This window comes from Amblyomma maculatum, chromosome 2 (assembly GCF_055883805.1).
Source record: "Amblyomma maculatum isolate TAMU_Amacu chromosome 2, ASM5588380v1, whole genome shotgun sequence".
Lineage (NCBI taxonomy): Eukaryota > Metazoa > Arthropoda > Arachnida > Ixodida > Ixodidae > Amblyomma > Amblyomma maculatum.
This window is the reverse complement of record NC_139345.1, coordinates 174,585,089-174,607,129: the sequence shown is the minus strand read 5'-3', so window position 1 is coordinate 174,607,129 and position 22,041 is coordinate 174,585,089. Positions and strand designations below refer to the sequence as shown.

Below are 22,041 nucleotides of genomic sequence, written 5' to 3'. Positions count from 1 at the left end.
AAAGCTGGTGGTGCTGTAACGTGCCCGTGCCCCATTAGCACAGGTTGCATCATCCACCGCTCCACAACAAAAGCTTGCACAGCAAGGTACTGAAGGCTTCAAGATGGCCAAAAACACCTCTATGCAAGCAACAGTCAGGCACAAATCTTCTGAGGTAGTTGCCAGTACCTTGCTGCCACTTAACATAAAGAGAGCCTACACATCCGCTCCAAAGGGCTGGTGCAACCTTGTGGGTGCGTTGCTTGCTTTGCTGAGTGCCCAGGGGCCGTATTACGGACCGCTCTATAATTGAGAGCGCTCTAAAACGCCCGCTCCTATTGGTCGCCGTCGCCATCTTGAAAAGTTGCGTCACGGGATGCTGCGATTGCGTCGCGGAGGCGAAAAAACAGATGACGTCGCGCACCTAATTATGCCCGTGGTTTTAGACTATTTTAGTAGAGCGCGATGAGACGGTCTAAAACGTTTTAGAGCGAGTTATAGAGCGAAAATGGCGGCGGCGTCCGCGGTGGAGTGGTGTGAGTGGTGGCTGCGGCGCTGAAGCGGCAACGCCGGCGCGAGCAACGACGAAGGGCGGTGTGTGAGAAGTTCTACTTGTTCGGCGAGTTGTTCCGACGCCTATTTCGACTTGAAAATGCGAAAGCGGAATGGTGGTGCGATGAATGCGCCGATGAACTGTGATGAAGCTCGCAGTCGACCGCTCTTGACTGTGCGGCTGTCATGCTTACTTCGATCATTTTTTTTTTTTGCCTCCGGAGGATTTCGTCTCCACAGGTAGTCGGCCTCTCATAACTGACGGTGAGCAAGTGCGTGCGTCAAATGGCTGAACTCAACTACTGCAAAGTTGGCGCTGAAGGGTGGTTGGGCTCCGCAGTGCGCCCAAAGCAAAAGGCGGAGGCGAAGGCGACATACAGTGCAAAACGAATGAAAACGAGCGAGGTTGGTAGTGTACGCTCAACCGCGCTGCTTTTCCCCGTGCTCGTTCTAACTGAGGCATTTGTGTGTGAGACGTTCGTGTGGACATAAAAGTTTATTTAGCCTGTGCTCCGCGATCGATCTTTTGTTTCTGTTTCCTAAAAAAAAAATAAACAAAGCCCCGATTACATTGCTTTCGGTATGATTTCTCCGCGCATTTAGGACCATCACACAGTACCTTGACATCAGACGATGCGCAAAAGCCGGCACTATAGCCGTGGAATCAGCTGTTTTACTGAAAATCGCCATTTTTACGGTTTGTTTACCTCTGCCAGCGCGCCCTTGCGGCAAAAGAAGCTACCCACGAGAGCGTTTAATTGCAAAACTGTAGCTGCTTCTTGATTTTTTTTATAACATTGAACTTTAAATGCGGCTTCTTGAAAATATAAAACTTTAGTTAATTTATTCACACGCTATATCTATAAAAAAGTTAGCAAACGGCTCCTTGACGTGCGAATAAACCTGTTGCCGTGAAAATAAGCGGCCCGGGGCGGCACCCTGGCGGTCATTGGTTGATTAAGATTTTCGTCACGCGTTGACGTCTCGCCGAGGCGTCACGGCGTCGTCATTTTGACGTCACGCTCTATAACTTTAGAGCGAGAACCGTAATTCGGCCCCAGACCATCAATGTGCAACGAAGCAAAGTTCAAATTATTGGCAGCAGGGCCCAATTCCCCTCAGAAATAACTGGAAATTGTTTACTTAAATGCAACATCATAACCGGACCAAGTCATGCAGTTAACATTCATGAGCTTTCACTGCACTTGCACACGATATAAAATTTTACTGAACTCACAGGTGCATTTTTGCGAGTTCAAGGCTATTCTACTGTATCACATAAAACCAGCGATTATGAAAATTGAGAAGCAATTTCCAAAGAAACAAAAACGCAATAAGCTGTGCACTAGCAATCACAACACAGACTTATTTATAGAATATAGCTCCAGCCATTCCCAATAAGAGGGGGACAACTCACCTGGCCATGGGCAAGATGGCTCGGTCATGGGGGAAGTCACCGTCACACTGAGCCACATACTCGGAGAGCACCCGCAAGACGCGCACCATGCGAGTGGCACTCTCCCGGCGAGCAACCTCGTCACCTCCCTGGAGTGCACACACAGTGTCGTAGGCTGCCTTGAGCCTGTCCATGCAGGACTGCACAAGGTCCTCGTGGATGTCGGTACGTGAGCCCTGCAGTCGCGGCCCCAGGTGAGTGTACGTCTCCCGCAGCAAGTCAATGGCCCGGTCCGCTACGGCGTCCTGCGCGTGCAGCACCACGCGCCACAGATAGTCCGCGCCCAGCAGTTCGGGGTCCTCAAGCAGGTGAGTCCGTCGCCGGAGCAACAGCCGACCCTGGCGGCAGTTGACGGCTCGAAAGAAGCGCTCGAAGCAGCGCAGTCCGCTCTCCGTGAGCAGAGCAGGGTCGAGCTGGAGCACGTTCTGCTCAAAGAAGTCCTGGTTGATCTCAGGGTCCAGGTCGGGCTCTTCGCCCATCAGCTTGGAGAACCACTTGAAGCAGGACTCCCGGTCCGTTGGGTAAACGGCGTTCTCAGCCAGGCAGTGCCAGATCTGCTTGGCCTGTGCAGCGCACAGCCACAGCTGGCCGTCCTTGAGCAGGAAGCGCAGAAACTTGAGCCGCTCCTGCACTTGCTGCACATGGCTGTAGCGGCTGTCACCGTACACCTGCGTCGGGTCGGGACGTTCGTGGACCAACCGCTGAGCCTGTGCCATATAAGCCGACAGCCCGTCAGCCACCAGCACCACCAGCGAGTGCTGCTGTTGGAGCCGGTTGATGACTTCATGCCGATACAGAGCCTGGGCGCCTGGTGCGGACGAGGCACCCCCACCTGCCCGGCCGCCACCAGCTGCGGGCCCGAGGGGTGCCTCCGAGTACAGACCCGCCACCTCCTGCATATGCCGCAGGGCCGGCAACGCCCACTGCGGGTCCTGGCGCAGCTCCTGCAGCAGAGGAATCCCCGTCAAATATTGCACTGCCAAAAAACGTTCACAATTGGCGATAGTGGTTACGATGCCAATGGTGCTATCGAGGAAGAAATGCAGACATCACACACAGCAAAATCTGCTGTTAGCCCTACTGCCAACCTTTCACATCTCTTTAGAGGGGCGTGTAAATACAGTTGAACTCTGACATGTTGAATTAGATGAAGACAGTGAAATAATGCAAGAAATCTATAATTTTACATTAAGAATAAAAGTGGACATGCTTATTTGCAACGTTGCAGCTGAAACAGATTAGTGATGCTTCATGCTAGCGATGTGCTTCATGTAGCAGCCTGCCAGCGTGCTGGAAACGCACCGTACTCTAGGTGTTTGTAACTATACACTTTCTTCACACCAAAGCTGCTGCAGTGAGTGATAAAGAAGCTTATCATAAGATAGATACTTCAGTTACGAGTAAACTATAAAATAAAAAAAAGCTAAATATTACATGTCAAAATTCCACTAATATGTACTGGTTTTCTTAATGCTACCAGCAACGAAGCATGCCACACAAGAGCCGCTGCTGCTAATGTGGTTAGGGTGGCTTCCCTGCATGACAGCAATATGGGGTGGCAAAACGAAAAGCCCGAGCCTTGGCCCTCTCAGCAGGTGGACAAGGTCATGCAGTCGACCCCTCTCCATGCATGAAAGTGTTCGCAGTGGTGAGAAAGGCCAAGAGCATTTCGAAGAAAGCTTTGCAGCAGGAGAAAATTCAATCTGATAAACGGCAGTCCTATTTCCTCCACTGACGAGCGCATAATTGCTAAGTGTTTCCCACACACTTGGACATTCAATCTGCATTTCCAACGAAGAGACTTAGCTAGGACCTCTTTGCATCGATACATAATTGGAGCACATGTGGTGGAAGACATCCTAAACATCACAAGATCGAGATCGTGTTTGCACATGTCCCTAGGCTCCAGCCGCCTCAATGGTAATGCTTTGGCCGTGTAAACACTGATGCAATCAATATAGAAGTGCACAAGATTGCTTCCTCCGAGAGCCGTGTCGACTTTGGCCGCCCCACTGATGCTATCAGCAACAGAGAGGAGTGTAGAAGAAGGAAAACACACCAGTCGCTGATAGTCATTCTTTACAGCCGTCCCAACATGGTGCTCAAACCGCTCCTCGAGCCCCACGCTTTCGCGCTTCTTCCTTTTCGTCTTCTCAAGCAGGCACCGACCTTCAACAAGGAGCACAAGATTGCTTCCCTTGAAAGCATGCACAATGCCTATTCCGGTCGTGTGAGGATACACACTCACATTATGGGCGACAGAGAAGTGTGCGCCTCTCCTCAGAGCAGGAGGAAGCTGGCCAAGAAGGAGCATAAAGGTGATTCATCCAGATTATGCCCCTGGTGCATTTCCTTGACATTTATTTTTTGTCCTTTTTCCAGTAAAGATGTTTTCACATGTCTTTACTTTATTTCTCAAAACAACAATTTTTACACATTCGCAATTTTTGCAGGAAAAATAGTAACTGCTGCACTTCATCTATCAACACAATTCCTTTTCTTCTTTTTCTTTTTGGTGAGAAGACATGCTTGCAGTATGCAATATGCCCTTTTTAAATGCAGTAATTTGTTTTAGAAATTTTTTTAAATAGGTGATGTGTTTGACATGCAAAGATTTGACACTTTTCTTTAGAAACTTAGATGAGCTCTAACTCTAAAACATTGATTTATACCTTATTCTTAACCATTCTAAATTGTTTACCCATTCTAGCAATTGTGCTCTTCGGTAAATAAAAGGCCAGATTTTACAGGTTCTTTTTGTAGTGCTCAGAAACAACTTGTCTTATCACAAAAATCACTTTCGGAATCAGCATGTCAAGGTACCCAAAATGTGAAAATTTGGCTCAGATCTGTTCATAAATAGGAAAGTTGCCTACCAAATGTAGCAACCCCCTTAGGCTGTCCAGATAATGGTGCAAGAGTTGAGCACACAAAGAAACAAATGCCAATAAGCGACAATCCACAAGTTTTTTGTGCGCACTTGTATCCTTTCACAATAAACGAAAACCTGTGCAATGACTGGATCAGAGCGGCCACAATGTCGCAGTGAACAACGCTAAGGTATCAGCTCAGGCCGTTGGAAAGACCAGGAGAATACTTTACCTGGACGCATCTGTCAAGCCATAGGGTCTTCTGAGCGTCTCGGTCCTGTGAGCAGCTGTAGTCAAGGATCTTGACGTGAAAGCTCAGGGCCAGCTCCATCGTGTCTGTGGGCACCTCCCGGCTGTGGGCCAGGTTCCAGAGAAGCTGCAGCACCTTGTGGGCCATGAGGCCCTCCTTGTCGTCCTCCGCCAGCCGGCGTATCAGCTCAAGCAGTTTCTCGCGCTGCCGCTTGGCCGCGCTCGCCCAGCTCGCCTGGAAGCGGCCAAACAGGTGGTCCAGCTGCTCGGGTGAGAAGTCCCAGGCCAGCTTGGCCAGCAGGTCGTGCACGTTCTGCACAATGGCCTCGTGCTTGCCGCTCTGCGCGGCCCACAGGTCATCCAGGTCGGCCAGCGTCAGCGCCTTCTCCTTGATCACAAAGCGCACTATCTTCTCCAGCTTCTCCACGTACTGTGCAACACATGCGCCGAGGAGGAAGAACATGTGAAGCAGCAACAGGCACACAAGCAGCACTTGGATTTCACATTAAAGCTGCTCTGCCCGAAATTCTCCATGCTTCCTCAAAACATATCAGAACAGAACGTCTTACTACAGTAAAATCTTAGTAATTCTGTCATCAAGGGACCGGCCAAAATGTTCAAATTATCCGTCAGTTCAAATGACTAAATGGCCCCTAATAAGGCTGAATGCCGTTTGCATCTATCGCAGCAATTTTATTAACACGACAGCGTTAAAGGCTCCATTAACCAAAAAATCCAGCGTCGAAGTTGTTGGCATCTATATAAGCAAAAAATCACGAGCATGGTGTTGGCACATAGTAGGTGGCAAGACAGCTGACATCAATGCCCACCGACTGAACATAATGTCACATTTGGCTGGAGCTGCCAACTCGGGCCTCTCCTTTCATGTGGGAGGATGACATTAGAATCAGCCTGCCATGACATTTGAATTCACGTTACCCCTATGGCATGCAGGCACGCTCATACGGCTTAAAGTGGGGCATTATATGTGAGCTGATAGCCTACGCTATCGCGTCATACCCTTAAAGGCGGAGGGAGCGTAAGACAAATTGGAATATGCGTCAAAAACAGCGAGAAAGGCGCCGAAGCTGCAGCCATTGCGTAAGAAAAGGGACAGATTGTTAGCGCAAGCTGATATCACAACCGTTTCCTGCCCCGTCACCGGAAAGCCCCGGATGTGCCGATCACAGGCAACTCTCCTCAAGAGCGGATCCGATGACAGGACAAAAAGTGCAGGCGATAAGGGGCAACCCTGGCGAACTCCCCTTGTTACGGCGAAAGGAGGGGCTAATGAGCTGTTCAGAACAAGTGCACTACTTAGGTTGCTGTACAAAACTCGTATCCTGTCAATAAATAACGGAGACAGACCGAAGCAGCGGAGGACAGCAAACAAGTAGCCGTGCTCGATTCTGTCAAATGCCTTCGACTGATCTAAGGAGAGAAAGACCATGAAGAGAAAACCATGAAGAATTATCATCACTTAGCTCTTATCTAAACTGTATAAATAACGACATTCCTGGTGTTCATAAATAAAATTATGAGGAGGGACACTTAAGTCGTTCAGTCTTTGCTACGAGATGTGTTCGCTTATGCAAACACATCTCGTCGCAAAGACTGAACGACTTAAGTGTCCCTCCTCATAATTTTATTTATGAACACCAGGAATGTCGTTATTTATACAGTTTAGATAAGAGCTAAGTGATGATAATTCTTCATGGTTTCTTGAATTGTGTTGCTTTTTGCACAATGTCAGGAGTGTCTAAGAATTGCTCCAAGGTTGTAAGTACCTCAGAGGTCCTTTTCATAGTGCTACACAGCAGCGGAGGTGCCTCCAGACAAACAGTCCTGCCGAATTAAGGGGGGACCCTGGTCTTATGACAATATTTTTTATTTACTGGTAGATTTTGGTGAAAGTTACACCATTTATGCAGCTTTTTGTGCTGATTTCAAATATGCACAATAAATTTATCTAAGCCATTTAGTTCTGAAGATATTGAGCACTTTATGCTCTTTGTTTGGAGGTGAGCTGTCAGAAAAACTACAGGAGTTATAATGAAAACTGACGTATCAAATCAATTTAGAACACACAGAGAATGCAAAAATCAAGATTAAATGTCCTGGTTCCATTTTAACCAAAGTTACGGCTTGTCAAAGTTCTGAGACCAAAAAGCCACCTTGACACTCCAGAAAACATAAATTTTTTAAAACTTTCCTCATTAAATACCACACATTCATTTATATTTTTGCACTGTACATGAGTTTACCTTTGTGGCGCAAAAGGAATTATAGCAATATCATAAGTAGAACCAGAGATATCGCACCTCTAAACATGTACAGTCCTCAATATATTGATTTTGAGAAATTGATGAAAAACGTGTTGATAAATTTTTGAAGCACCAAAGCTAACAGGAACTCATTAAAGTGGGTTCTGACTAGCTTCTAATGTCAATGCATCATTTACCATCGATATATTTGCCCTCAAGGAATGAAATTTCCGGCGAACGGAATGCATGGTCCGGAGGCCGCCACCAAGACGAGTGCGTTTGCATTGTGGCCTCCACAGAAGTTGGTTGGTGCCAAGTTCTGGCACGCGATTGCCATTCTCACGTTCATGTTGTAAACGCAGTCGGCCTGCAACTAATAATAAGCGACCGTTGCTCGTCTTGCACCACGTAGCATTCAGAAGAAAGTTTATTTCGACAAGATTTGGGATTCCGCGCAGTCTTCTTTATGTTCCGCGGGTTGCGGGATGCTGCTTCGCAACTGCCTTGCACTTGCTCATCTGCGCCATCACGATCCTGTGCGCGGCAGATCGTGTCACTTCTCGCTGTCACACTAAGCACGACCGGCTACGCTACGCTGTTATCAGGCCATCGCGGACATGACACGGAGAGTCGGTGCTTCGTCATTGATTGCAGATAATCAGATGCGGGGATGCAGCGTCCCTGGCGGGTTTATCTCCTCTCACTACTCCTTTTTAGGCTAATAACGAAGCGTGAATCTTAATATTGCGAATTTCGCGTTGTGGTTACGATGAGGGAATGGCGCTAGGCCGACTAGGCCTAAAGGAGAGACCTTTTCAAAATGGCGCCAGAACACAAGCAGTCGACGCCGCCAGCCAACCAAAGCTCGCCATTTTGCTCACGTGCGGTGGGAGTCCAATAGCGGGGCGCGTTTCACGCGATTTTGCGCCTTTGTTTTTCCCTTCGATGGGCTCGCTCATGGTCACCAACAAAGATATAGAAATGGCTTGAATCGCGATCTTTCAATGACACCAAGATTATGCCCGCGGATCGCGTACTTCTCGAACTGCGGGAGATCAAAATTCGGCGCGATTTGACCTCAGTTTAAATGGCCACACGCGCAGATTCTAGTCTTTGGAACGCTGTAACGTGAAAATTAGGCGATATTTTTCAACGAAACTTCAGAGATAGCTGCGGAAAGATCTCAGAATCGCGAAAACGAGAAGATTGAAAATGCGATTTTCTGACCGATTTTCGGCTGCAAAGATCCGGGTCCCCCCTTAAGGCTGGTTGAAACAGAAGTGAAACATACTACATGTGCGTTCGAGCCCTGACTAAAACTGGTCACAGTAACCCCATTATCAAAACAGTCCAAAATGGTATATTCCGTTGTTTCCCACGCCAACTAAGCCGACTACAGTATGTCACTGAAGCCACAAGAGAAGTCGGCATTCAGTTGGAATGAATTAAATGTGGACTACCCCGCATGGAGGTAGAGATGACCTAATTCTTCAAGAAAATGTTTCCATTCTAGGGTGCGCAAGCCACCGGTAATATGCAAGTCATTGTCTCCAGAAGATAGCTCTAGTCCTGTTTTATGTACATACAAAATAAAAAAAAATGAATAGCTTTTAAAATAAATAACGATGGAAAATAGAGGACGCAGAGGCTATAGGGTATGCTTATTCGCTTCCGCTAGATCATCCTTCTGTGAAAGAGAGGTTGTGAAGCCGGCACGGTTTCTCACCACGAACAAAAATAGTGCTATAGGTTCGAAGCAAGGTCGCAATTTACTCAAAAATTTGGCTCGGATGCACGGTCCTTTTCGACTGCTTTGCACTTCAGATTTTGCAAACTTCCTGTAAAATCTGAAGGTTCAAAAAGTTTACCTACTTGGAGCACCAGAAAAGCTCCCACTTGAAGCAATGAAATTTAATGTGTTTTTGCGGCTTCGCTCTTTGCGAAGTAAGCAAATCACGACGAGTTCCCAAAGGGAAAATAATTAAAATCCCTTGGAAGTATTTCACGTGTAATATCAACCTTGTTAACAATTATAGTCTGGTTAGTATTGCAAAAAGCACCCGCGGCAAGTAGCCCGATTATATATATATATAGTCCGGTAAGCAGTAGTTGCAAGTATATCCAGTCAATTACACATATTTCCATACCACACACCCAAAGAATAAACATGCATTATGTCCGCATTTGATTTCGGCATTATATTAATTGCTTGCGCATTAGGTGCTCGTCATCTTTTTCGCATTTTTCCGCTTTCTCTCGGTGCGTGCCAAGAACTGCATCATACCTGCCAATTCGACGTGCAATTATCAGTGCTTTTATTTTTTGTTTGTTTGCTCTGTACCATTTGATGCCAGTAAAGCGTCCGCCCTCAAGTGCCCATTATGGATGTATTACGTATGTGACAGGTTTAATTTTTCACATTTTATTTGAAGTAATGCCGTAACTGTACTTGACTTTTTTTTTTTTTTTCATCTAAACAGCTGGTTCACCCTTTGGTTAGCGGCACGCAAACAAATGTCCGTGGTATACGTATATGTTAATCATGAACAAAGAATAAATGCTTGAGTCGCGTATACCTTGTTTATTGTTTTTTTTTTTTCGCCGGTAAATACCACAGTGCTTTAAATTAGTACGGTAGTGACTAAATGTGTTTTGCTCGCACACTGTATTTGTAATTTATATAAGCGGTGGTTAGGGCACATAAAGAACACCGATTAAAGAGATATATTACAGATTACTGGCGATTTAAGATAAACGTTATGTATTAATAAGCGCAAGCTGCAAAATGTAAGCAGGTGTTCGTAAATAAGGTTTGTAAAAAATAGGTGTTCCTAAAGAGGCCTTACGAAGCACAAGCTTTGATTCGCATACGTACACTGTTTTTCTCCGCGTGTTAATAGCGTTCCCTGGGCAGTAGCCTTTATTCCCTTACGGGAAAAACGAATGCAAAACACCACGCTTCGTTGCAAATATTAAGTACAAATTGTTCATCTGGACGATTTGTAACTGTCCGCAGGAAGAAATGTTGAGAGTTTCAGATAGCGATTCAAACATTGCGCGCTGCTCCGAAGGACAACCCAAGCGTGCACGATGTCTCCAGATAGACGTAAAAGAATGGCAGGGATCAGTTTAAGCACCTGGAATAAGTCACCTCTTTATTAATTATCACACTAATTGCCTAGCGTCTGAAAATCGCTCCAAAAAGAACCGCACCCCTCCTCTGTACCCCCGCCACATCGCGGCCGCTAGGCGCCGAGCGGCGAACGTGGCACCCCTGTTGCACGTCGTGCCCTCTCGCAGGAGTCTGCTCTTGTCATCGCAAAAGCGGCCCGCTCTCCGGCGCCGGTCGTCACACTGCCCAATATTCTAGAGCACTATAACCCCATCTTCAATGCTCCCTGAGCTTTGAAAATCTTGTCTCGGTCTTTCATAATGATCGCGGCAGTCGATGGGGCAATGCTAGCTGTCTGTAGAGGCCGGATCGCTTTTTCCCTGCGTCGATTTCTTGCAGTGAAAGCAGCTGCGTTCATATCTTCTTGGCACTTCGCTGGCTAATATCATCGCCAATCTCACAAACTTCGCAATAAGATAATCAGCGGCAAAAAAAAAAAAATACCGTCCCGCACGCGCGAACGCAGGAACGACCGAATCGCGTACGGTACACAACACAGGAAAAAAAACACGCAGGCAGCTAGGCCTGCTGGCTACTGCGTAATAAACCATAGCTTCATGGTGGCGCTAGGAGCTGGTCCTAGATGTCCTGATGATGATAGCTACAGCCCACGGACCATACACACAGAAACGGCGATTTCTGTTTCGTTTCACGCGAGAGTTGCAAGCTGCGGTGCTGTTAATTTTAGCCAAATTCGTAACACTGATGTTCCAAAATTATAGAACAAGAAATAAAATATGTTTGTTATTCTGAAATATACGCTATTTTGAAATTCGTAATTCTGAAATAGTTTTACATTGAAAACATGGCAAATCTGCCGGGGATTCTTAAAAATTTCGTTAATTTGAAAAGTTCGTTAATGTGGTGTTCATAGTAAGGAGATTTCACTGTATTTCTGAAATGGGAAACTTCCGCTCATTTTCACACCTGCTATAGTGTGCACGAAATACCGGAGCCTCACTGTTCATGCAAACAAGGTTCAGGGAGGCCTATTTCGGTGATCGCTGGTTGAACTCATCGTACCTTGACGCGATCGCCTGTCCAAATTACTAACTGGAGAAAGTCCCACCTGTATCCAAATTAACGAACGTCCGGCACCATAGATTTACATAGGCACTATCCGGAACTACGCTCCTAGTTCAAATTCGAATTTCTCAATTAACAAGATTTCACTGTACAAACAACACAACTGCCCTAAGCATAAAAAAAATAAGCACCCACCTGTGGTTGATGTAGGCTGTCACGGAGAACAATCTGCAAGACACGGTTCTCCTTGATCCACTCCTGCAAGGAGAAAAGCAGTGATGGGCTGAACAACAACAGCAGGGAGAACAGCTGCCATCATCCAGAGGCACCGTGAAGTGCTCTTATGAGTGTCACAAATAAATGGAACCAGCAGATATTTGAAGGTACCACCTATGCCTGGCCAAGCCAAATCAAGCACTGGCATTATGGCTAAGGATTCTATTTCCCTCGAATCTGTAGCACTAGGACAGCCAACCATTCTTTTGACCTCTTGCGCTGGCGATTAAAGAATGGTGCATGCCACACGCATGAGGGTTGAGCCCAGCATCGTGGTGCTTGATGCTCCCTAGCCCCACCGCTAATGAAAAAGCCCATTAAAGGTAAGAGCCTGAACACTACCCATAACTGTTGGGAAGCAACGATAGAAGCTGACTGATGATGCAGGCTGGGGTGGTCAATGGAAATGGTCAGAATGACCGTGAATCTCAACTGTACAAAACTTGGTACTACGGGAGGGGCCCCACCGCTAATGAAAAAGCCCAATAAAGGTATGAGCCTGAACACTACCCATTACTGTTGGGAAGCAACGATAGACGCTGACTTATGATGCAGGCTGGGGTGGTCAATGGAAATGGTCAGAATGACCGTGAACCTCAACTGTACAAAACTTGGTACTACGGGAGGGTATGTGGAAAGTGCAGTCATGGGATTGGTAAAACAGTCATGACAAAAAAGCACGTGGGTGCATGTAGTCAAAGCAGGTACCACTGCCAATAATAATGAACCCAGAGACAACTGCAGAACATGTGCAAGCGAGTCATGAAGATGGCAGCTTTGGGGCACAGAGACGAAACAGTCGAATAGAAGAATGTACAGGGAATCGGCACTGTTAAGTCAAAGACAAGCTCCATACCATAGATCTTGCTTCAAGACAGCAAGAACTCGAGATAGGGATGTCCCGTGGACATCATTAAACTGTCTATAGGGAGGCCTTGAGTGAGCGGGGAAACCATCCAACCATTCAATCATACCTTTGTCAATGGAAGGTAAGCTATACTACCAGTAGTCGATGAGATTTCTGACGAGAAAGGATTCAAACTGGTGACAAGGCTCACTGGCGACAATAGAGGAAACCTTGTATATCGACACCCAACCTATAGTGAAGGTTCACGCAATGGTTTTGCTAGTAACATTAAGTCAAGGAAATGTTGTCCCCAAGTGAGTGCATTGATCGATGCAAGCGAGCAGGTAGGAATGCCCACGAGAGGGTAGTGTTAGGATCAGGCTTCTAGCCGCAGTTCCCGCAGCTCCTGCAGCGGCCGACGACTGGAGTCGAGCAGGTGCGGCCGAGCACCTGATGCCCCTTTAAGCCCCGGTGCTGCTCCGCATGGCACCGGCGCACTGAGAAGTCGTCTCAGCGTCGGGCTTGTTTAGGCTTGTCAGAGCAGATGCCAGACATCCTGGCGCCTCAACGACCGCTGCCGCCATGGAGGCACACCCTCCTCTCCTGCCCCCTCGCACCGCGGTGGAGACCCAACATGTTCGCTATTGGACCCCTAGGGCCAATTCCTGCCTCCAGAGTGGACAATTCAAATGACAATGGCTTTCAGGGCCTATAAAAAGAGGCACTGCTGCTTGCCAGTCAAGACCGCTGAGACCATCGTGAGCGTCGTTGTATGCAGTGCTGCTCACCTGGAGCGGAAGGGGCGGAGTCTTCCTGGCCGTTGCTGTGCGAAGCCAATGTTGTTTTGTTGTTGTTGACGTGTCAATGCCTTGGGATATTTTGGTCACAGAAGAAAACTCCGGTGAAACTTAATGAACTGATTTAATGGCTACACGATATGAAGAAAACTGCGCAGAAATTCATACAGATGACTGTTTCGTTCAGCGTCTTGCAAGCCACTGTTTTCGCCGACAATTGGCTGTGTTCCCCTCTCCAGGCCTTTCCTTGTTTCCTTTTTCTTTTGACTCCGTCATACTAGGAAGGCACCCCGCTTGCATGGGCTCTTGGAACCTGGCAGTCGCGGTGCTGGTTCAGCGGTGTCGGTAACAGGAATCCTCGATCCTCGCCTCCTCGGTGCCGGCTTGCGGCCCCTTGTCGGCTCGGATGTCTGAGCAGTCGGGCGTCTGCATGGTGGTTAAGCCACCAGCACGTATGCATGCCAAGGCCTGAAACCTTCTATCACCGTGTCCTGAACCCGCTTTAGTACATCGTTCTGCCGGTTGAGTTTCCAAGCGCTTTTGCCGACATGTGGTGCAAGCCTGCCGGGTTTCGTGAGTTATGGGTGGAGCGGGACACTTTGAGGGAGACAAGGCGCCAACCGGCCGGCCGGCAGTAGCAAGGAGCAGTCGTGCCATTTCTGTTCTTAACAAACGCCACACAGGCCGCTGAAGAGCACCGTGGCGTGCACACATGCACACACACGCACGCGCACAAACACACACACCCGCGAGTGGCCACCGGGCCGCTAGAGGACAGCCAGGGGTCGACCTCAGCGTAGTCGACCTTTTCTTTCCCAACTCAGCGAATACTGTACATCGAAAGCTAGAATTTGCTACAGTGTTGCATTGGTCCCTGTTGTAAAAAATATATATTTTGAAAATTGTTCATGTTTTATTTATGTCAAGAAACTTAGATGCTTTTGTGTCTATGTCTTTTTCTTAACTACAATTTTTTGCTGATAGTTTTTTTTTTTTCATCACTTACTCAGTAAATATGTTGATTGTCACTAATACCATTGTGAAGAATTCCTCCTCTACAATTTGATACTAGAGACTTCTGTACCAAGCAAGTTTTGTTAAAGAAAAAAATATTAATGACACCACCCAAAAACCACCCATTTTGCCACAGAGAGGAAAGTGTTAAGAGAAAAACTAACAACACATTACTATATGTTCTCGAACATTATTCGACTTCTCCAGCAGAATTTCTCAGGCCAGTTGTTCTCAGTTATGGAAATTTGAAATTTTCAGCAGCAGCGAGTCAGCAGCCTCAATCTGGCACACAAATGATGCAAGAGAATCATCAGGCAAATTAATGAGGGTTGCCCTAAGGTGGCTATACGCTGTATGATCAGTAAAGTCACTTGGACCAGCAAAACCATTTACTATCTCCCTGCCAGTGCCTTACAACCTGCTATAGCCTTTACTTTTCAAATATAATCAACCCAATGTACTAGTGATTCAATTTTTAATGAAATCATATTTCTTAATATGTACCTTTATGATCCCATTCAAGTCTTGTGGAAGTACTGAAATACAGTTTTCTGCCTTGCTCTCCGCTAGTACGCAAGATGTCTGCAGTGTCCAATTTTCAAGAAGTGCTTTTTCCACGTATGACTTATACTGAGAGCTGCTTAACTTGAGCGTTGTCTGGTGGCTCAAATGGGAAGCAGACACTACTCTTCAAAAACTGCCAACAATCTGTGCTCTGGCATCGGAGCACAGTACGGAACCCAAACAAAGTACCAATAGTGTCGACAATAGTAACGACAACGTAGGTAGTCCACTGGTGTTAGAGGACCACAGAGGTAGTTTCATTTTCATACACGCTTCAGACAAAAGGCGCTCCAAATTATAAGGAATGTAATCTTGTTAACACAAACCTAGCTCTGGAATATTCAAATAAAGCATCACAGACTCACCGGAACAGAGCTCCATGTGCCAAACAAAAACTGATTCATAAGCAAGATGAGTACAAACCCCTTGAACTGTGCACATTCACAGCCACTTTTCTGGCCGAGAAACAGATGATGCACGAACACACACTGGATACTGTAATTAGCCAGTTCTGACACACATTCAATTTTACCACGCGGCATACATTTAGGAAAATGAGAAAGCATAACTTGCGCAAAAACCTGTATTGACATTTCCACCTTCTCCCGCATCAATCCTCATAGCTCCCTAAGGTAAACATGATACACTTTTGAATTCAAATAGCTCTGAGCTAGTTCTATAACCCACAGCAGCAAACGTGCCCTGCCCAACAACATCCAAAAAGCAAGGAGGGGGGTAAGGACAAATGTGGGAAAGGGGCACTGACCGCCATGCGCTCAGCAGTCAGCCACTCCTCCTCATCGGTGCCTGTGTGCCGGTGGGCATAGTATGACACATTGGCTATCACCTTGTTCACTTCGTTGAGTGCATTCATCTTGCCATTGAATGACGAGATCTGTAGAAGCCTGCAAAGGCACACGAAGACACTGTTATTGCAACACGGTGGCTTCATAGCAGAAGGTGTGCACTCCATTTAGAAATTCACAAACACATGCTCACTCATTCATGGAAAGCAAGTGCTGTCATTAACAGGGATCTTGGAAAATTTGGTTTACTTTGTGTGACTGTGCAATGAAAATGCATAGTCTTAACCAATACCCGACGGTGATATCGAATATTAGGTAATCAGTTTTATATATTATGCACATTAGTTTTCAAAGTTTTCGTCATTTTCACTCGTTTGTTTCGAGAATAATAGAGAAAAACCAGAACCAGGAAACTATAACTAATGTGCGGCTAGGTAGTGTAGAGTACAAGGAACACAATGTAGGAACTACATTTTTGATTTAGGCAATATCAGTTATTTTACAACTTGTTGAAGTTCAATGTGATTTATGAGTCATTTAAATTAGCATGCCCAAAAAAAGTTAGCAAGCATTAAATGAGAAACCTGTCCCCCAACACTGTATAGATTAATCACTCAGGAGCATGCCTTTTGGAAATTAGCAAACCATCAAAAAATTTTGAAAAAACAATTGAGATGGGATTTATTTGCCACGTATGCACCTTATAAAGTTGAATTACGATAAAAACCTGCATATATTACGTTTTTTTTTCCTTTATTTTGTCATTTCAGAATTCTGCCTCCTATAATATGCAGATCCGACCAAATTTTATCCCAAGTTCGCCGTCCTAGCCTCATTTTTAATAAGAGCTATCAGGCTTCCAGAGAAAGGAGGTGGCATCAGCTGGCTGTTTCGGTTTCATCACGCTGACCTTCGCAACCACGATGCCCGTGATGCACACGCAAACAGAAGGAGGGTGATTGCACCTCGCACGATGTAGAGGTGACGAAAGGATGACTCATCACTTGCAAGGCTCTTTCACGGGCCTCTGCAGCCACGCTGGTCACGGACGCCTTCACACAAGTGTTGCCTAGAACGCCAGCTAAACATACATCTTATGCAGCCACACCGGAGACAATATCTGAACCCTTGTAAAAGCTGTTGTGAGAGCCAGATGCGTGGCTGCCTCGTCAATGCAATTAAAAAACATCCTTGCTCACTAATAACCAGACATAATCAAGAGTTCCCATTAAGGATGAAGCAGGGCCGCTGGACGGGGTGCTCACCTGAGGATCATGCGCAGTCGGAACATCTCGAGTGAGCGCACAGTCTCCTCCTGGCGGGGCACCATGGCAGCCAGGGAGCGGAGGGCCCGCACAATGGCCGCCAGCGCATCGTTCTTGCTCTCGTTCTTGGCCTCCCGCTTAAGCTCCTCGTCGGAGAGGCGCTCCAGGAAGGCCGGCACCATGTGCACAATGGGCATGAGGTAGCGCTCGACCGTGCCCACCGTCAGTAACGAGTGGCACAGGCCGAAGGGGCGTACCAGCGCCGCAATCACAGCCACCGAGAGCGGAGGCCCCGAACGGAAGCGCTCCAGCAGGATGGAGAAACCACCCAGGGAGCCAAAGCGGTTGATCAGATCCACCACCCAGCCCTGTGCACGCACACACAACACGTCTGCGCAATCATACTCCAACAGCGACACAACACACAGCAATGACAACCCCATGCCTACAGGCTGCCTACCTCTGTGCCCCATTTGCCTTCCCATGCCATCTAGAATTATACCCTGGTCAATCGCTCAAAATAAAGTGCACTTACGGCGAGTGTTACTTACGAAAAGTGCACTCTACCACTGCTAAATGGCGTAACATAAGTACACTTGCCAAAGTGTGCACTCAGGTCGGAGTGCGTTCGCAAAACAGACTTTGAGGGCCAAGTGCTTAGACTCGCCGGCAGAAATTTCTTCGTCACAAATGTATTATGTAATAAGATAGGTATAAAAGTTGATTTAACGTGTTTTGTACATATTTTATTTGACGAATTGTTTTATAATAGCAACCAGCAAAATATCACATAACAAAAATGTGATGTAACAGCGTACGCAACTTCCAAATTAAGCGTGGTGCGCCACGGTGTCTATGCCATTTTCAGTTGGGGACGGCTGTTATTGTTCATGGTGTTTGTTGACAGGGGGTCTCCGAATCGTGGCCCGGTGTCAATTTTTAAGCATTTTTTTTTATTGTTTTACTATTTCAAAAAGCAGTTCTCTCAACTTCATGCTTGGAGATTCCAATTCCTTTTTTAAAACATGTTTTTCAGTTGCCAGTTTCGTACCAACGAGTGCTTATGTGAGTGCAGTCTACTTTCCCGTTTAGCACTGCATAGCGTAAAGTCCCTTTGAGCTACAAAGTGCACTCCGTATGAGTGCACTCTAACTTGCATGCTTGACTGGGGTATTACAGTAAAAGCAGGAAAAAAGTTCAAATTATCGAATGGCCTCGAAAAAACTGACAAGAACCATTTGTATTACAGTAACTGTACCGTATTTATTCGCATAATAACTCGCTAACATAATGAACCCACCTAGCCTTGATTTGTGCCCACAAATTTGAAAAAAAAAAGTAATAATAATAATAAATAAATAAAGGCGTCAGTCGTTACCTCCGGTTTCGCGGCGCTGTCACACTTCACACTGTCACGGTCCACAACACATTTCTTGGCAGTGTGCCAAGATGCCGCACAGCGATAATGGCGTGTTTATCTTTTGACTTTAGCTCCAGCAGGGTGGGGGGAAGCGAACTTGGCAAAGTGCCAGCGCTTGTCCGGTTGTGTAAGCCTCCTTTCCAGTACGTTTGCTTTATCATGCTATGAGCGACTGGGGTGGGCGCTGTCTACTGCCACTCCACTCATCCCATAGCAGCAAGCAGTCTTTGAAGCGAAGGGCACTAAAAGCCGCTGTCAGGCGGCTGACTCGCCTGCTTCCGTTGACAACTGATGAGTGGAAGGATGGATGGCTATTGAAAAAAAAAAAAAAAAGTTTAACCCATAGTGCCCGTCTCAGATCATGGCCTTTCATGGGCGTTGGCTGGGACCGCGCCGATAGTACTTATCCCTCTTTCCAAACTAACAGGGTTGGAATTAACGAGTATTTAGTTGCGAACTACGGACGTTGCGCAGAAGAGAAAGCAGGTAGCCGCCGCCGCGGCCGTGCACTGACCTTGCCGCGGCCGCCTTCCCCTCCCTCCAACGCCACCGGCCGACGTGCTGGTCATGGCGCTATTTAAGTTTTACCCGCTCTTCCATGGTTTTACCTGGTTCCATCATCTGTCCGCATTCTGGACATGCGCAGCCTTTAATTATGCCTTCCGATCGCAAAGACTTTTTTTTTTTGCCGCGTGAGTCGCCCAGACGCGGCGGCATATAATTCGAATTATCCGTAGCAGAACAGGCTCGCGTTCGAATTAACGGGCTTTTTTATACACACATCTCTATGGAGCTTGGCCGGACCAAGTAGTGCAGTTCGAATTATCTGAAAATTCGAATTATCGAGGTTCGAATTAACGAGCTTTCACTGTACTGCAGGGGCTCCCAATCAGAGCCTGAGTTCAGCACAGGTTCCCGACATTGCTCTCACAAGCTTCCACGTTATGAGGGAAAGCCACAACTTTTGCACGCAGGAGGCATACTTGGTGCAGTGTTGGGTGTGGGTGCCAGTTCAACCTGCTTACTTCTGGTTAGCAAACTGGACTTTATTCTAAATAAAATACTGCTGCCAAGAATGATGCAACTTGTTTCTCCATGAGCAATGAAAAAATACACACCATGCAAATGGCTTGCATCATTTGGTGTAAGCACAATACTCAAGCCCCCCCCCCCCCCTTATTTTTTTTGCTGATTAGAGAAAACTTCTAAACAAACTGACGCAAAACAACTTTTGAATGCACTTGTGCACTCAAACATACAGAATGAAATACCATAAATCATAAGACGAACAGAGGTGAACCACTAACGCTTTCAGCAGCAGTCAAGGGCAAAATGACGCATAAGTGTTGGCTTACGCATTATGCACAGATTTCTACCAACGACGCGACTGTGTTTGACCAATGGAGGTGCAAGTGGTGCTGGGAAAACGAACGTAAAACTCTCGCTCCTATAGATGGCCTTACAGTAACAGCCCTATCTTGGGCTACAACTGAAAAATTGAACTTAAAATTTGTAGTGCACAAAAAATCAGGCAGCATAAATCATCAGCAGCAATTAGAAGTTGAGGAAACCACTTTTGCAGTACCAACGCATTAATATGCAGACTGTGATAGCGTGATTTCACCTTCCCATCGCATAAGCTCCATAGCATGCTGGGCACAATCCCTGGAAGAGAGCAAGCCTGTGCCCACCTTGGGTGTCCTAGTGTCGGTGGGACGGGCATATATTTCGTCATCGGGAATCTGGGAGCCAGGGGGTACTGTGTCCGATGGCCGCGTGCCGTTATACGAGTGGAACCTGCAATGCCACCACAAAACACAGGTCACATGCTGACAGCCCCCAAATGTTACTGCACTTACACAAATGGACTCCAACCTGTATGTAATGAACTTTCGTGTAACAAAACCAATGATACATCAAAACGTTTTTGCTTGCAAAAACTGCACGTTAAAAGCTTACAAAAACTGTACTCTGTGCTCCAGTGGTTGAGTGCAGTGTTTACTGGAGCACGTACATAAAAAAAGAACCTCAGGGGAGGCCAAATTACCATAACTTATGACAATGCGATAGCATCTCAACGTGAGCTGTCATGAGCCCTCTAGATGCCATACATATCACCCATGCATTACCACACCCACAGTACATGACTGTATATTTGCTGTTAAAGGCCCACTGTCCACCCTCCGGTCGAAAATATTTTCTTCCCCGGAGACTGTGAGACTTCGCCCCTGGAACGCAAGGCCGCAAAATGTTTTTGAAAAGAGTAACTAATAACGCAGTTACAGCCACCGCAATCACCCGATTCTATCCTGCATCTCTCCTTCCGTTCCCTCACAAAGGTTTTTCACTCTCCTGCCCGAGGTCGTCTAGCTTCCGCAATACAAATTCCCCTTCCTCCTCCGCGTTTGGCGGGAGGTGGGACGTGGCTCTCCGCGAGCGCGAAAAAAAAAACGGTCGAGGGAGCGCGCGTTGCTGGATTCAGTCTGGCCGTGGCAAGGGAAAAGCGCGCTGCGAGCGGTAGACACCCATCCTTCTCCCGTCAGTCAGCGAGAAGGACCAATGGACGTCGTTCCCAGTACGTACGTCATTATCGGGGCCCGTCGGGCCAGCGCAGGAAGCGGTGAAGCTGGCTTCTCAAAGGAGAGCATGAGGGAGTTTTGAATTGTATTTTCGATGCTTTGCGGCGCGCGTGTCGCTGTAGAATTTTGCACAGGCTATCTCCGGTACCTGATCGAAACACTGGGCTCTTTTTCTTAAAAGGGCCTTCCCTGGACAGTGGCCCTTTAAAGAGTATAAAACGACGACAAATGCAACATAAGCACTCAACTAACAAGTGAACAGTTATTCTTTACTTAGCGGATTCCTCAATACTACGAAGTTTCCTAATTTCTCAACACTGCCCTCACTGAAGCACATGTATCTGAGGACTCCATGTATGTACCTATTCGCCAGTGAGTGAACTGAAAATTCAGCACAAGGTGTAAAAATCCCATGATGTCAAAAGACGAAATGACATACGAACAATGTTTAGTACTATCTTAACGAGCAACCACACTTGATACAGTAGAGCCCCGCTATAGTAAACTCGGATATAGTAAAGTGAAACTGAAGTCCCAGTTCATTTCCCGTAGACAACTGTACATTTTTCCCCTTTACAGTAAAGACATTTTTGGTAAAAATCGGTTATAGGGCGACGACTCCCACGATATGACATTGCCACCCACGCACTGCCTAGAATTGCGAAGATTTTTTTGTATTTGAAAACAGAAAAATGACAGCGAATGTCCTTTCAAGTGGCTTTACCACCACACTTAGCAGCATTCAAAACAAGCCTACTTTATGGGAGCCTTGGAGCCGTGAAAAAAAGCATGCAGCGCGTAGGAAAAAAAAAAAGAAGTAAAGCTGCCTACAAACATGGAAAGAAGGCAGCACAGTCCATTCAGAAACTAAGGGAGAGTAAAAGTGCAGCAAGAAATAGGGGAGG

The 22,041-nt window shown here is 46.7% G+C and overlaps 1 protein-coding gene across 3 annotated transcripts in view; it reads right to left on the bottom strand.

The window, feature by feature from the left end:
• The window catches only part of faf (ubiquitin carboxyl-terminal hydrolase-like faf), a 241,639-nt gene that overhangs the window by 192,811 nt on the left and 26,787 nt on the right, over positions 1 to 22,041 (bottom strand). For all 3 annotated transcript variants that reach the window (XM_084595526.1, XM_084595528.1, XM_084595527.1), the window contains exons 7-12: positions 20,249 to 20,354; positions 17,138 to 17,505; positions 15,833 to 15,971; positions 11,764 to 11,826; positions 5,090 to 5,536; positions 1,949 to 2,931 (exon numbers count right to left, since the gene is read on the bottom strand). In XM_084595526.1, the coding sequence (XP_084451652.1) occupies positions 1,949 to 2,931; positions 5,090 to 5,536; positions 11,764 to 11,826; positions 15,833 to 15,971; positions 17,138 to 17,505; positions 20,249 to 20,354 (2,106 nt within the window). The remainder of the gene's footprint in view (positions 1 to 1,948; positions 2,932 to 5,089; positions 5,537 to 11,763; positions 11,827 to 15,832; positions 15,972 to 17,137; positions 17,506 to 20,248; positions 20,355 to 22,041) is intronic.